Raw genomic sequence first — 13963 nt, 5'->3', positions numbered from 1 at the left:
TCTCCTTATCCCGATATTACTGCATCAAGCTTGGGCTCACCCAGGCCCTTATTGGGCCAAAGTTTGATGGGCTTTTCACAAACAAAATAAAATTCTCGTTTTTATTGGTTTGTTGATATTAATAAACGACTCACTAATCCAAATACAACGGAAATTAGAAGGATTGATCGCAAAAATTGTACACAACTTAAAAAGAGATATCAAAAGAGTTTGGCATATATGATGCTGATGTTGACGACAACACTTCTTCCTCTTACCCCATTTTTCTTTATCCTTCACTTCTTACAAACCCATCGCTTGATTCATCTTCTCCGCCATCTTCTAAGGTTGGTCCCTTTTCTCTCTTGACCACCATCTTGTACAAGTAAAACCCTAGCACACCACCACTGCAACAGTAATCCAACAAACTTTTAAGCCTTCTTTCTGATAAGAATCCTAATTAATCCATTATATGCAAAGTGTGTTTTGCTTTTCCCCGTGGAATATTTGAATCTAGCAGGAAGTTTGGTCAAAAGGTATGACTAATCTTCCTTCATTCAGATATCTCTTTGAATTTTAGTTTAGGTTCTTCTATCAATCATCTTCCTATCGTGTTTCATTTATCAAATTGCAAATGTACAATGATTAATGATATGGTTTTCAGAGTGTACCTTGTAAGGGTGGTAAAAAAACCTAGGAACGTCGATTTCTATAAAGAGAAAAAGGAGAGTGAATTATGTTTCATTCAAAGCCATTCTTCAAACCATTTGAAATATAACATTGAGCAATGAAAGTTACCTGAGACAGTAGCAACCGCAACTCTCTCAAAAATATGATTGCCACTATAGCTGTTGAACATAAGAACACGGTAACAGATAAGCGTCACTAAACATGCTTTACATCTATACTCAACCGGAGAATGTCGGAAAGCCTCAAAAATCAGATTAGTGAAAAATTAATTTGTTGACTAAACTCAAAATCTAGGATTCAACAAGTATCTATTGGAACAAGACTCATTTCTAGACAAATCAATAATGCAACTTAAACTAATTCATTCATGGTTAGCTAATATGCATATCAGAGGGGTTATCAAAGCCGTTCCTAATCAAAGCACAATTCTGGTTGTTAAAACTAGATTTCAGTAACTGGGGCTAGCTTTTGTGAATGATATGAGAAAGGGTTAATACAGATTGAAAAACTTTACTAACCCATCTGTCCTTTTAAGAACTTTGTAGATGACTCTCCTTTCCTATGAGACTTTAGACTTGCCAGGCTCAGTGCAAAAAGGGCTCCACCAAGAATGACTCCAAACCTGATGGCCGGAATGCTTCCCGATACCATGAAGTTAATAAAACCACCCACAAGCAAGAGTAGACCTGTAAAGTATACAAACATTGTTATCCCGTTACTCACGAACAATGAAAGCTTACAAAAGATGAACAAGATATACAACATGTTTACCATAAGGTATTCCAACATGAAAATCATTCGCTCGGGACACATTTTTCAGATCCTCAGTGGAGGCAAATGCTTCAACAATCTCTTTCACATCTGATGGAGATTCTTCTGCTGCTTTCAAAATATATTCTCTACCCTCTTCACTAACCACTTTCGCTTTAGTACCCAACTCTTCTTTCGCCTTTTCCGCTTGAATCCTAAGTTGTTCAGAAGTTTCTTTCAAGACCGTCATCGCCTTTTGGGAGTTAACGGAGTATGCCTCCGATGACACACTCTGCATCTTTGATACCTGCTCTTTAAAAGACTCAAGAGTTTGTTTCCATGCTTCCTTAGATGTATCATCTTCAACATCTATATCACTCTTCTCCTTCCCCACCTCAACACCTGATTCTCCCTATTTGAACAATGGCGATAAAGGGTAATAATCAAAACATGTTCTTTAGCTAATCACAGATCATTTGATAATTTCAAACCCCAAATTGCACCTCACTTGAAATTGGCAGATTATATTGCTTAATCAAATAAATTTCACCAAAGTCCAATTTTTTTCTAGCCTCAAGCAATTTACAAGATAAAGCATCTGAATTTCGAGATACCCAACAGAGAAATTAGAAGTTTTGAGCACAACCACACTACTCACCGAATCCTCGTGGGATGCAGCGAAAGCAACGACGGATCGATTAAGCAAGACTTCCGGCGAGGTAAAGCCGAAACGTATTCCTGGATACGAAACAACAGCTCGAGGAGCACTGAAATGGCGTCGGCTAGGGAGGAGAGAACGAGGTGGAGCACAGAGCTTCACAGGCGGACGAGAGTGAGCTCTATAGAGCAAGGTGGAATTAGGGTTTCTGATAGACATTAACTCCATTGGGATACTCATCATCGCCTGATCAAAACGTCGCCTTGGTGAGAGAAGTCGTCGGCGAAGAAGAGATTAGAGAATAATAGAGACTTTAAGCTTAGGGATTCCTACAAAAGCTGTGTGTTGTGAGTGCTTCAACTAGGAAGCAAAGAATTTCCGAAGGACTACTACGCAACAACAAAAATATGTTTTTGAAAACGACGCCGTAACATTTGGAAATATATACCTAAGAAAAATATCTCGAAAGTTGAAAAGCGTCTGCGTTAGACCCTCTGAGCGATATAGAGTCTTTCTAAATCCCAAACCGAATTAGACCGGTCGTCTTTATCCGGTTGACTTTAATGAGCTAAAAACCTGACTTTTGTTCTAATAAACCTTGAGTCAACAACTGACTTCAACAATTTTATTGTTTGCAGAAGAAAAGTATCACTTTGAAACAATGAGATGATAATTATAGACATAGTTACGGAATTTATGTATAGTTCAGGCAAAATTTAGATATTTAAAATTAAAAAGAAATCCATTAAGAGGGGACAATAATACCATCTATCTACCAAATACCAATGGATCGCATCCATATCAATTTATTATGGTTGGGAGAAGCAGAAGTGAAGGCATTTAAAGCAGGATCTACCAAAATTCCATGTAAAGGACGGTAATGACGAAAATGCAGATACACCCAATTTTCCATCGCCAATAATTTTCTTTGAACACGTGTACGTATGTCTCTATAACTAAACTTTGGTTTTTCATGAATTTGGGGTTAAAGAGTTTTTAACACTAATTATGGAACCAATCCATCTTTTTCTCGGTTATCTAAACACGTGTTCAATATTACTACAAACTTGGAGATTATATCCTTTTGTGGAAATAGAAACTTGGAGTTACTTTATTTCCTCTTATAAATTGGTTCCATCACGTCCCCAATTATTGACGAATATTTAGCTTTTCACAAATCCGAAAATTAGTGTGGATTTTGGTCCTCAGATTTCCGTTATTACACAAAATGTTGCCATACTCGATATTGATTAATCAGTTTCATATCGATTAAACTAATGCAAGATTTAATAAGTAAGAATATAGAAAAACTTAAACTTCAAGTACTCTGAAATTTCATATAACGTTGTTGCCTGCGAACATAGTACAGACAAACCCATATAACAAGAACACCACAATAGAAAAAGACAAGAAATTAAAAACTCTAAAAACAAACATTCGAACATCTTATTTAATATTAATCTCATCCATTATATAATAAGGATTCGAAACTTCCGGTAGTAGCATCATCTCACCGTTGCTAGCTCATCACCTCACGCTGCAACCACATATATACAAATTAATATAACACCGTTAATATAACCTTTCGAATATTTAACCCCAAAAAGAAACAAATTATAGCTTAAATATCTGAGAGAGTGAGAGAGATTAACATACGTTTTGCAGTTGGTGCTGGTGCTGATTTTGTAAGGAATATTGACTCCACATGCCTTAGGAATTCCAGCTGCACGGCCAGCGTTGAGACCAGAGCCTAAGGCTCTAGCGGCACCTTGAATGCAATTGCAAGCTTGCTGACGGTCTGGGGTCGTCTTGGCTATGCTGTTGAGGTTTTTAACGCCGGAGCAACACGCTGGGGGAATGACACCACCTTGGAGCACGTAGCCAATGCACGCTGCCAAGTTGCTGTTAACTGAGCCACAGCTTAGCGCAGCGTTCGATGTGATTGGACCGGCCACAATCATGCAGGCCAAGAGCAAGCATGCCAACTTCATCACTCCAGCCATATTGATCTCTTAGGTAGTGTTTTATGTTCGTTTGCAATAGGAGATGTGTGTAGTGATGGATGATGAAGAGAGTTTGGGGAGTGAGTGTTATATAGAGTAGGTACGTATATGTTATGTGGTGTGAATGCGATAGATTATAGAGGGAAGGAGTAGTTGGTGGTTGTACTCATTTAATTTAGAGGTTCCTAATTCCTAACTATGTATAGGACCACTCATCTCTTTTGTTTGACATGTTAATTCAACTTTATCGTATGGAAAGTTATAATTCGACCAAAATACATTTTATTAACGTATTTGTAGTGTGACAGTGCCTACGTCCTTCTTTGCATTTTCATTGTTTGTTTTTGTAATTGTTTCAAAATTATAGGTGTGTAGATAGGAACATAGTTAGTTTACTTCTTTTTAAAAAAAATTAAAATCTCGTTTATCTAACATGAAAACTGCTTTACAAAAAGACCTGATGAAAAGTGATTATTTTACCAAAAAAATACATTTTACTAACGTACTCTCATGTTTTTTTCTGAATTTTTATAGTTTTGTTTATTTATGTATTTCGAAGACTTAAGTCTAGTTGAGAAATAGTTATTTTACAAACTATAGATGTGCTATATATTCTAATCGTCTAGTTTATCTTAACAACATATTATTCATATATATATTTGCATGTGTTTATCTTTTACATGACTCTAATAAGAATCATGCTATCCATTGTCAATAATATTTTCGACACGTGTACGTGTATAAGTTAACTTTGTTTTTTTTACAAAAGTCATTTAAATAAAACTGTTGTTAAGAGTTAGTACTAAGAAATCATTCTATCTTTATTTCGGTTATCTATTTTATTTCCTGTTATAAAATTATTTGAACGAATTCGTTTCTCTTCGGTATCATGCAAAGGGTAATTAATTTATTTTAAAAACTGTGTGTTGATGAGAGATTAACAATAAGATTATGATTGTTTGGATATAATGATAAAGATTTAAAACTTAGACATTTTTATTGATCTTAATTATAATAGCAAAAAAAAAGTAAATAACTTACATTTGGAAAGTCATGTTTTCGAATATACTGATCAACTAGTATTAGTAGATATCTGACTTTTATCATTATATAGTCCAAAAACTAGTGTGGACTTTGGTTTTGAGATTCCCGATATCAAACAAAAACAAAATGTTGTTTACTTGATACTTCCCAACTGTAATGCAAGTTAATCATTTTGGTCATATCGATTAAACTAAAGTAAGTGTTAGTATAGATATAGAGTATAGAATAACTTAAACTTCAAGTCTGAAATTCAAAGAACGTTGTTTGCGAACATAGTACAGACGATCACATAATAGAAACGCCACGATAAAAAAAGACAGGAAATTGAAAAGAGTACAGCCATTCGAACATCTTTATTTAATATTATCTCATCGATTATATAATATTCGAAACATCCGCTAGTAGCTTCATTTGACCGTCGCTCATCACCTCACGCTGCATTCACATACAAATTAACATAACAACGTTAATATAAGTTTCCAATATTTAACAAAATAAACTAAAAAATTTATAACATATACTTATAAGAGTGAAAAGATCACATACGTGTTGCAGTTGGTGCTGGCGCTGATTTTGTAAGGAATATTGACTTTGCATGCGCTAGGAAGTCCAGCTGCACGGGCAGTGTTGAGACCGGGACCAACGGCTTTAGCGGCAGATTGAAGGCAACGGCAAGCTTGCTGACGGTCTGGGGTTGTACTGGCCATGTTTTTAAGGTTAGTAACGCCGTTGCAGCACCCTTGGGTAAGTGGAGCACCTCGGGTCAAGTAGGCAATGCACCCTGCCAGGTTGCCGTTGACGGTGCCACAACTCATAAGCGCGTTCGCTGTGATTGGACCGGCCACAATCATGCAAGCCAAGACCATGCATGCCAACTTCATCACTCCAGCCATATTGATCTCTTAGTTAGTGTTTTACGTTGGTTTGCAAGAGGAGATGTGATGGATGATGAAGAGTGTTAGGGGAGTGAGAGTTTATATAGAGTAGGAAAGTACATCTTATGTAATGTGAATGCAATACCTAAATACTACTATGAGGGAAGGAGTAGTTGGTCGCTGTACTCATTTAATGTAGACCCATACGAATTTTAAAATTGGAATGTCACTAAAATATCGTCAATTTAACTAAAAAAGGCTGTTTTAGATAATAACGAGTGTGCAGACAATAATCTTTGGATTCTAAATTTAACGAAGAAGATAAGTCTATCTGTGACGTCTGGAAATCCCAATCCGACGGTGTGAATCTTTAACGAAAGCCTGAAACCCCAACGTGACTTTATGTGGACTACTACTAGCTTGAACAAACATTTGGAGATGTTAAAAAATTTCGAAGTAGAGATTTATCGTTTATGAATATCTTTAATTGTAAGATGAAAACAACGTTGTATAAGTTTTTTTTATCACTAATACTAGTACTTATCATTGTATTAGTTTTTTTTAATAATAAATTTCAGTGGATATACACAATATTATGTCGGTTTGTCCTGCCCTCCACAGGCCACGCCATAGATTGTATGTAGATGGTTCGTCATTATGTGAAAATTTGACTGATACACATAATAAATACTGAATGCATGACACATGGGTAGGATGGGGTCATTGTCGGTTTCGGCCTGAAATGTACAATTATTGGCTTTTGCTTTGCAAAACCATCACTCCATCGTCCCATAACTACTATAGTACTATTTCTAGTCTTATTTTGGTAAAACTAGGTGTTGTGTGTTTTTTATTGGTATGATGAGTCACTAGACTTTTCTTTGGTAAAATTTTACTTTATCTGTAGTTGGAGATCGAGAGTCAATGGTTGAGATGATCGTCGAACAATATAAAAATCATAAAGATTGTAGAAAGATTTAAAATATTAACATATATTAGTTTTAGTAATATTTATATATATTATTTACATTTATTTTTATTTTAGATTAGGAAATCTCATAATATATATATATATATATATATAAGAGAGAATATATCTTATAAAGTTATTTTTATGAGAATCTATTATAATTCTTTATTCTCATCCAACTTATCAAGTTATGTAGTAAAGGTGTTTTATAAGAACTAAAAAGTGTCAAGAAACACAATTAAACATGGAACGATCGACCATATTTTCTTGTAATAACAGACTTTTACAAATACATTTTTTATTTTATTTTCAACTGGTGTTTTTCCGGTCCGGTGATGTGTTTAAATGTCGTCTATTTGGCTAAAGAACACGTCGTCAAAATAAGCTTTTAAAAGTTTCATTCATGTTTAATCATTTTCTGTTTAAGAAGAACAGAAAAATCGTATTTACTGTTTAAAATTTTTGTCGGTGTCTGAAAGGCTACATGATTATATACTTTTCCCTTATTTTCGGTAAAAACTTGATAATTAGGCACCGAAATGCCACATGCAACATATTATATGTACACCGAACACGTGTGAGCATAAAGTACATTGGTATAAATACATTACGATATAGCTACTCATACTTATTAAGGACCTCTCTATACGTGTAAGAAATTGCAGTATATTTCCTGAAACATGGTGAAAAATGAATGCCTCAAGTCTGAAATGAAAATGACAGTGATGTAGACGTGGAAAAGTATTAAGAGTGATTTTTTATCAATTAACTTTGATTCACAAAACTTATGATTAAGTTTCAAACGTAAAATGTAAAATGTAAAATGCTACACAATTTATGATGGATATGAAGAACAGTTGTCAAAGACTCAAAGTAGCTTATTTAAACTACTAAAACCACATATGATTAAATGGGGTTGGGTTTGGGCCGAATCGGGCTTGTTGCTTGTTCTATACACTATTCAAAGCCATTTGGATAAAACATCCATCTTCGTCACAACTGTTTGTTAAACATCCATTTGGTGGTGTGTCACGTCCTTCCATCTGATCAACAATGGGTTTGTAGTCTTCTGGCAGACCCCCGAGAATGTAATCAACTTGATCTTCATGGTCAATGATTTTGCCAATTAATGCCAACTGATCAAATCGATTGATAAAGCCTTGAACGTACTCGTCGATGGTGCGGGTGTCTTTCTTCCATTGTTTGATTTGGTGTTGGAGCTGTTTGATATGGCCACGACTCGGTTTGGCATAGGTACCAGCAAGAGTGGCCCAAACATCAGCAGAGGTAGCGGCGCGGGACACCGTTGGTTGGACGGTGAGAGAGAGAGTGCCGATGAGAGCACTGAAGATCAATTGATCTTGTCTACTCCAGGCTTCATACTCAGGATTCACAGAGGCAACGTCGTTGACGGTAATCTCACGAGCTGGAGCAGCTTTTGTCGCATCAAGGTATTGAGTGAGACCGTAGCCGTGAAGGAGAGCGTGGACTTGGCGGCTCCACATTATGTAATTGGAGGCCGTAAGTTTTGTCACATTCGACATGTTCATGTGAACAATGGAGGTGTTGTTGAGGTTGACGGTTTCAGAAGAAACATTCGACATGGTTGAAGTTTGAAAAACAGAGGAATAAAAAAATCAACGGGGGAGAAGAAGAAAGAAAGGAGAGAGGCGGCTGTTTTTAGGTTTTTTATTTTTAGGTATCGATGATGCTCTGATACCATATAAAGAATATAGAATTGGATGATTTGTATTGAGATGATTTACATTGTTTATATACAGACTAGATGTTCTAGAGACTTCTAATTACAGAATATATAGTTTACATAAGTAGAATTGTGATTGATCTTGATTGATCCTTGATAGATTCGTCACAACTGTTCTCACTACATACTTCTGCGTGTTAGAAAAAGCTAAGCTCAACCAATTAAATGGCTGAGTCTTTTCACAAAATCTTAGTTAACAGTTCGGACACAAATCTATCTTCGGTATTTTTAGTTTGCCAAAAAAAAAAAGTTTCCTATATCATTAACAATCCGTTAAAAATTGTCGATTGATAATTTTAACATTTCTAGCTAAACTAGTCAATTCGTATTTTGTAGTAAACCAATCTCCAGATCATTGCTACTCACATCATCATCGTCTTGTACTTCAGCATGGACGGTTTCGTCTTCCGAATGGCTTTTGTCGGCTGCAGCGGAGGTAAGTTCCTCTGCCCGCTTCACTTGATGAGACCAGTCCGTACGGATTAACGTATAAAGCATCATTACCAAACACGTCATCTGCGCAGATAACAGTCCAAACCATAGCCCACGAAACCCAACCTTAAACCCAAACGTGGTCGTAACTGCCACAGGCAAGCCCACAATGTAGAATGCGCATAGGTTAACGCGTGCTCCATCTTTAGGCCTAGCCGTCCCAGTCAAGACTCCGCAAGCAGCCGTCTGTGGCGAGTTTCCAATCTCGCAAAGCCCCAAGATCGGAAGCGCAGCCGAAATAAGCCCGAGAATCTCCGGTTCGTCCGTGAACATCTTTCCCCAAACCGACCTAAGCGCGGTCACAAAAACAGCAGCTGCTAAACCGTACGCTACCGCGAGTATCAAGCCAATCACGGTCGTACATTGTGCCCGTGTTGGTTGGCCGCCTCCAAGAGCGTGACCTACACGGGTTGCAATGGCGCTGCTAATAGCAAACGGGACTACGTATAGTATCCCGGTGGTCTGAATCAATATTCCCATGGCGGCCACGCTTGCTTTAGGGTTCCCAAGAAGCCCACAAAGAAAAAGCATGATCTCATACCACCAATACTCCAAACACACCGAGATAGCGCTTGGTGCGGCTAGAGAAAGCAGCGGCCACCAGCCGCGGAAAAGTGACCGCAAAGCGAGCCCTTCCCACGGTTTGATTAGAGAATCCGAGAAGCACGTATAAACGAGCAGTCCCACGTCGATATTCATAGTGTTGAAAGCCATTGCGATGGCCACACCCTTAACGCCTAAACGCATACGCACGACAAAGACGTAGTTGAAGAGAGGATGAAGAAGAATGGATACAATGGCAGATATCGTGAGCGGTGATGTTAAGCCTTGCGTTCTAAGGAACGTTCGAAGCGGATGGAGCATGGCCTGAGCCAAGAGCTCAGGGACGAAGAAGAGCATATAGGTTTTGGCTACCTTGGTAATATCTGGGTCCTGACCCAACCGTAGGAAAATGGGTTCGATGTTGAGCCACGTAACGGCGATTGGAACAGAGACGACAATTAAGAGACAGAACATTTTCTGAAACGTGTGGCTAAGTACGGTCCAACGTTTGGCTCCGAAGGCTTGGCCACAGATTGGGTCCATACCAACGGAAAGGCCTTTAAGTACGGAGACTCCAGTGATGTTTCCAAAGCCCATAGCGAGTGCACCACCAGCGAGTTCGACTTTTCCGAGATGACTCAAGAACCACATTGAGATTATTGATCTTGAGAATATGAGGAGTGATGTCATCACAATCGGGCAAGCTATTTTTGTGAGTGACGCCATCTCCTCTCCCACCTGCATGGGAAAAATAAAATTAAAAAATTATGTTATTTTTGTTAGGTTTTTCAATTGAACAACTCTTTATTTTTTCACATGTTCTATAGGCTTCTAGTTCTAGCAAAACGCACTCGAGAAGATATTAGTGTATAGAAAGAGCGCAACACGAGTATGTTGTATATTAAAAAAAAAAAAATTATCCTCAAAATATGATTTAGTCTTTAATATCCTTTTTTAATCATGTTTAATATTTTGTACGTGATTTAATTTCGTTTAATTAACGATATTGCACTCACTAAAAATATTAAATTTTCTGGTATATCATTTATTAATATTTTTATCACAATAAACAAACAAATTTCTTTTCTAATAAGTTGTATGAAAATGGTATTTATATGAGCTTTTTATACATGAGTTATTAAAAAAATCATTGTACCTTAATTGTTTCTTTTTGTCAAATAAAATCTTAAATTAATTTTATTGTGAAACAGAAGGACATTACATTACAATACGGAAAATGATATTTTATCATATTATAAAATTAAGAACAATTTGTAAGCACGAGGAAGATGGTCGCATCACATGGCCACTGGGACTGGGATGAGAAAGTTGAAAAAGGAAGAGAAAAAGGTTTAAACTCTATAACTTTTAGAACTGAATATATAATCAAATTCACAAGTGCCAGAAAAGCGAATGGCTAACTGTACCAACATTCTAGGATCTTTTTAAATAAAAATCATCATGGGTTTTTAAAAGCTCACCTTTTTTGTTTTCTTTTTGAAAAAACAAAATCAGCTTAGATATTACCTTTCATTTCATGATATCTTCATTAAGAATATCCACATTTTAAAAACATATAAAAAATATTTTACGCATAGATACTTGTAAAAGTATCATGAACTACTATTGACATTTCATAAACAATCGGATAAGGATTTCAAGAAAATAAATCGGAAAGTAACTAGATTATATTTGTACTAAGTAAAGAAACTGATAAAAAGAATAGAGTGAGAGGAAACCTATATAGAACACTTTCCTAAGTAAGTACAACCCAACTGTCAAGAAATATAAAGTAAGTACAACACAAAAAGCATCTCTTTCAGTCCATGAAAGTGAGGATTTATCATACTAGTAGTAAGTAGTAACGCTTTAGGCATAAATATGAACATATATACACATATATATATATATATATATATACAGAGAAAACTTATATATAAATGAATTTTCAACATTGTATTTCTCAAGTACGTGAAAGATAGATGAAGCATTATTCATGCTATGTTTTTAAAAGGGATGCATTATATTCGGTTAAAATGCTATAAAAACAGTCAAAAGAAGCATTCAATCCAGTATAAGATCAATTTCCAAGAACTACATATTATTTACCAGACCCAAAAAATACTGCGAAAGTGACTGAAAACAATATAATAATCCATCAAAAATCACCAAATTCTCTGGTTAAACGTAGCAAACGTCTCTATATTAGGATGGTCCTGATCACGAAAACTAGTAGTACAAACAAAAACACAAGAAAACTATGAAATCAAAGAATAAGCAGAGTGATGACTTGTCAAAGCTAATTGGAATTTTTTTGTTGAAGAAAATGTAAGAACAAGAAAAGAGAAATTAAAGAAAAAGAAACAAGCCTCATTGAAAGGGATGCGACGGAGACCAGCAGAGAATTTGGCGCTGCCGCTATTTTCTCCTTTGACGGATGTTGAAACATCGCATTCTCCATTTATAATCTCTCCAGATTCACTGCTTTCCATGTTAGACCTGCACATGCTCATATATATTTGTATATACTATATACTATATATCACACTTCTTCACTTATATCAAAGAGATTTATATGTTGGTGACTACGAAAAAAGGGTTGCCATAGAAGCTAGCTACGAGTTTGTGTGTGTGAGAGAGACAGTGAGAGAGAAGAAGAATGTCTTAAGTTCCCCTCGTATTTATGTACGCTTCCTTAGTCGTCCACTCTAATTAATTTCATATTTACTCGTCTTTTCCTTATTTTTTTGAACTATTTTTTTTTTTTTTTTTTTAAAGTTTTTTTTATTGGGAACATCTGTTTCTTCGTTTATATATGTAGCCAGTTGAGTTTTTGTATTAATAAAAAATTCCACATAGTCAGTCTCTTAGACTGAACCAATTTACTAAAGTGTTGCCTTTATACATTCTACTTATAGAAAGCCTTGTTGACACTTATAGTAAAAAAACAAATATAATACTATGAGTTTACACTTATAGTAAAAGTAATAATATAATTGCCAACTCTTGCCTTTCATTATATTCTTCTCTTTGAGATTAACGGTTGAATATTTGTTTCATGTATATAACTTTTTTACAGATGCTGATTATAATTTTCTTCTTTAATTCATATTGCTTTGACTATCATTTTAGGTATTAATGTGTAGATGATATCCGGGATCTAGTGATTACTATATAATTTGTGTTTGGATCTTACAAGTATCCTAGGAATGAAATACTAATGTGGGGTATATGCTTTTGTATAATTTGGGAGGCGTAGGATGTAATGTATGTTTGATTTGGATAACGAAGAGAATGACACCAAAGATCAAGTACAATTATCCACTATATATTATTTGGGAATTTTGAATTTATATATATATATATATATAAGAAGATCAAGTACCAACCAAAGGAGAATGCCATTCATGATGAAAGTGGAGAAGTAAACAGCTTTGCGAACTCTATGTATATCATCTTTTGAGAAAGCTTGTATAATTAAGAATGGATGAACATTCCCATCGATAACTAGGTACACAAAAGATATAATTCTAATTAAGTGAACTGATACACATGTTTGAAGTTATATTGCTTAATTTTTTTCCTAAAATATAATGGAGACGATTTGTCCTGGTTCAGTGCATATAAAAATGAGAAGACGATGTGGAATACATCGTAAATCTCATGATGGTCGCACTATAATTTTTGTTGCAGCTGATGTACTTGAAGACTCAAAACGGTAATGGATCAAGATAATGTCCTTCATGAATGTAGCAATGAGATGTTATATGGGGGCTCTCTACATTAATGTGTGTTATTCTGTTATATATTTAGATACAATTTTTCAGGCCCTTTTCTTTAAAAAAACTCAAACCATATACATCCAATTTTTTTAAGATGTTGCCAGAAAGTTGATTAAACTGTCCACTGAAATGACATAAAATTACATCAGTAAAACGATTTGTACTAATGTTGATGTAATGTTTTTTAAAAATTACGTTATGAAATGAGTTTTTATATTCTTTGTTACATTTATGATTCCTTCTCCCAATATTTTTTATATATTCCGAATCATTTTGGTTAACATAAGAATAAACATCATGATTATCATACATTGTTGAAAGGAAAAAACCATAAAATAAATAATGGTGATTAAGAGCTTCTAGTTGCATGCAATACACAAGTTAACTATAAATTTATTGGATAATGTAGAAA

General features: G+C 35.4%; 4 protein-coding genes and 1 pseudogene across 5 annotated transcripts; all 5 read right to left on the bottom strand.

Annotated features, from left to right (window-relative positions):
- Nucleotides 1-68: 68 nt before the first annotated feature.
- On the bottom strand, nucleotides 69-2768 carry AT2G38550 (Transmembrane proteins 14C). The gene is made up of 6 exons (NM_129412.4): nucleotides 2078-2768; nucleotides 1441-1831; nucleotides 1188-1355; nucleotides 778-827; nucleotides 651-688; nucleotides 69-386 (listed from the first exon to the last, which is right to left on the bottom strand). The coding sequence occupies exons 1-6, from the start codon at nucleotides 2318-2320 to the stop codon at nucleotides 269-271; spliced, it is 1008 nt and encodes a 335-aa protein (NP_565892.1). The 5' UTR covers nucleotides 2321-2768; the 3' UTR covers nucleotides 69-268.
- Nucleotides 2769-3257: 489 nt separating this feature from the next.
- LP1 (lipid transfer protein 1) lies at nucleotides 3258-4208 on the bottom strand. Its single transcript, NM_129411.4, has 2 exons — nucleotides 3734-4208; nucleotides 3258-3614 (listed from the first exon to the last, which is right to left on the bottom strand). Exons 1-2 carry the CDS (start codon nucleotides 4078-4080, stop codon nucleotides 3605-3607), a joined length of 357 nt encoding a protein of 118 aa, NP_181388.1. The 5' UTR covers nucleotides 4081-4208; the 3' UTR covers nucleotides 3258-3604.
- An 890-nt stretch (nucleotides 4209-5098) lies between these two features.
- LTP2 (lipid transfer protein 2) lies at nucleotides 5099-6322 on the bottom strand. Its single transcript, NM_129410.5, has 2 exons — nucleotides 5671-6322; nucleotides 5099-5559 (listed from the first exon to the last, which is right to left on the bottom strand). Exons 1-2 carry the CDS (start codon nucleotides 6015-6017, stop codon nucleotides 5550-5552), a joined length of 357 nt encoding a protein of 118 aa, NP_181387.1. The 5' UTR covers nucleotides 6018-6322; the 3' UTR covers nucleotides 5099-5549.
- Nucleotides 6323-7919: 1597 nt separating this feature from the next.
- AT2G38520 lies at nucleotides 7920-8579 on the bottom strand (annotated as a pseudogene; the record flags this gene model as incomplete). The annotated part of the gene is made up of 1 exon: nucleotides 7920-8579.
- Nucleotides 8580-8962: 383 nt separating this feature from the next.
- AT2G38510 (MATE efflux family protein) lies at nucleotides 8963-10513 on the bottom strand (the record flags this gene model as incomplete). Its single annotated transcript, NM_129408.2, has 1 exon — nucleotides 8963-10513. The coding sequence occupies one exon, from the start codon at nucleotides 10511-10513 to the stop codon at nucleotides 9053-9055; it is 1461 nt and encodes a 486-aa protein (NP_181385.1). The 3' UTR covers nucleotides 8963-9052.
- Nucleotides 10514-13963: the final 3450 nt, after the last annotated feature.

Source organism: Arabidopsis thaliana, chromosome 2 (genome assembly GCF_000001735.4).
Source record: "Arabidopsis thaliana chromosome 2, partial sequence".
NCBI classification, from domain to species: Eukaryota; Viridiplantae; Streptophyta; class Magnoliopsida; order Brassicales; family Brassicaceae; genus Arabidopsis; species Arabidopsis thaliana.
This window is presented reverse-complemented; position numbering and strand designations above follow the sequence as displayed.

What these genes read in the sequence shown, in the direction of transcription:
- LTP2 (NM_129410.5), bottom strand. Translation starts at nt 6,017, where the DNA reads ATGGCTGGAGTGATGAAGTTGGCATGCATGGTCTTGGCTTGCATGATT.
- LP1 (NM_129411.4), bottom strand. Translation starts at nt 4,080, where the DNA reads ATGGCTGGAGTGATGAAGTTGGCATGCTTGCTCTTGGCCTGCATGATT.
- AT2G38550 (NM_129412.4), bottom strand. Translation starts at nt 2,320, where the DNA reads ATGATGAGTATCCCAATGGAGTTAATGTCTATCAGAAACCCTAATTCC. An exon ending in TCATGTTGGAATACCTTATG is followed by an intron (nt 1,356 to 1,440) that starts GTAAACATGTTG and finishes TATACTTTACAG; the next exon opens with GTCTACTCTTGCTTGTGGGT. An exon ending in TGCGGTTGCTACTGTCTCAG is followed by an intron (nt 689 to 777) that starts GTAACTTTCATT and finishes TTCTCTTTATAG; the next exon opens with AAATCGACGTTCCTAGGTTT.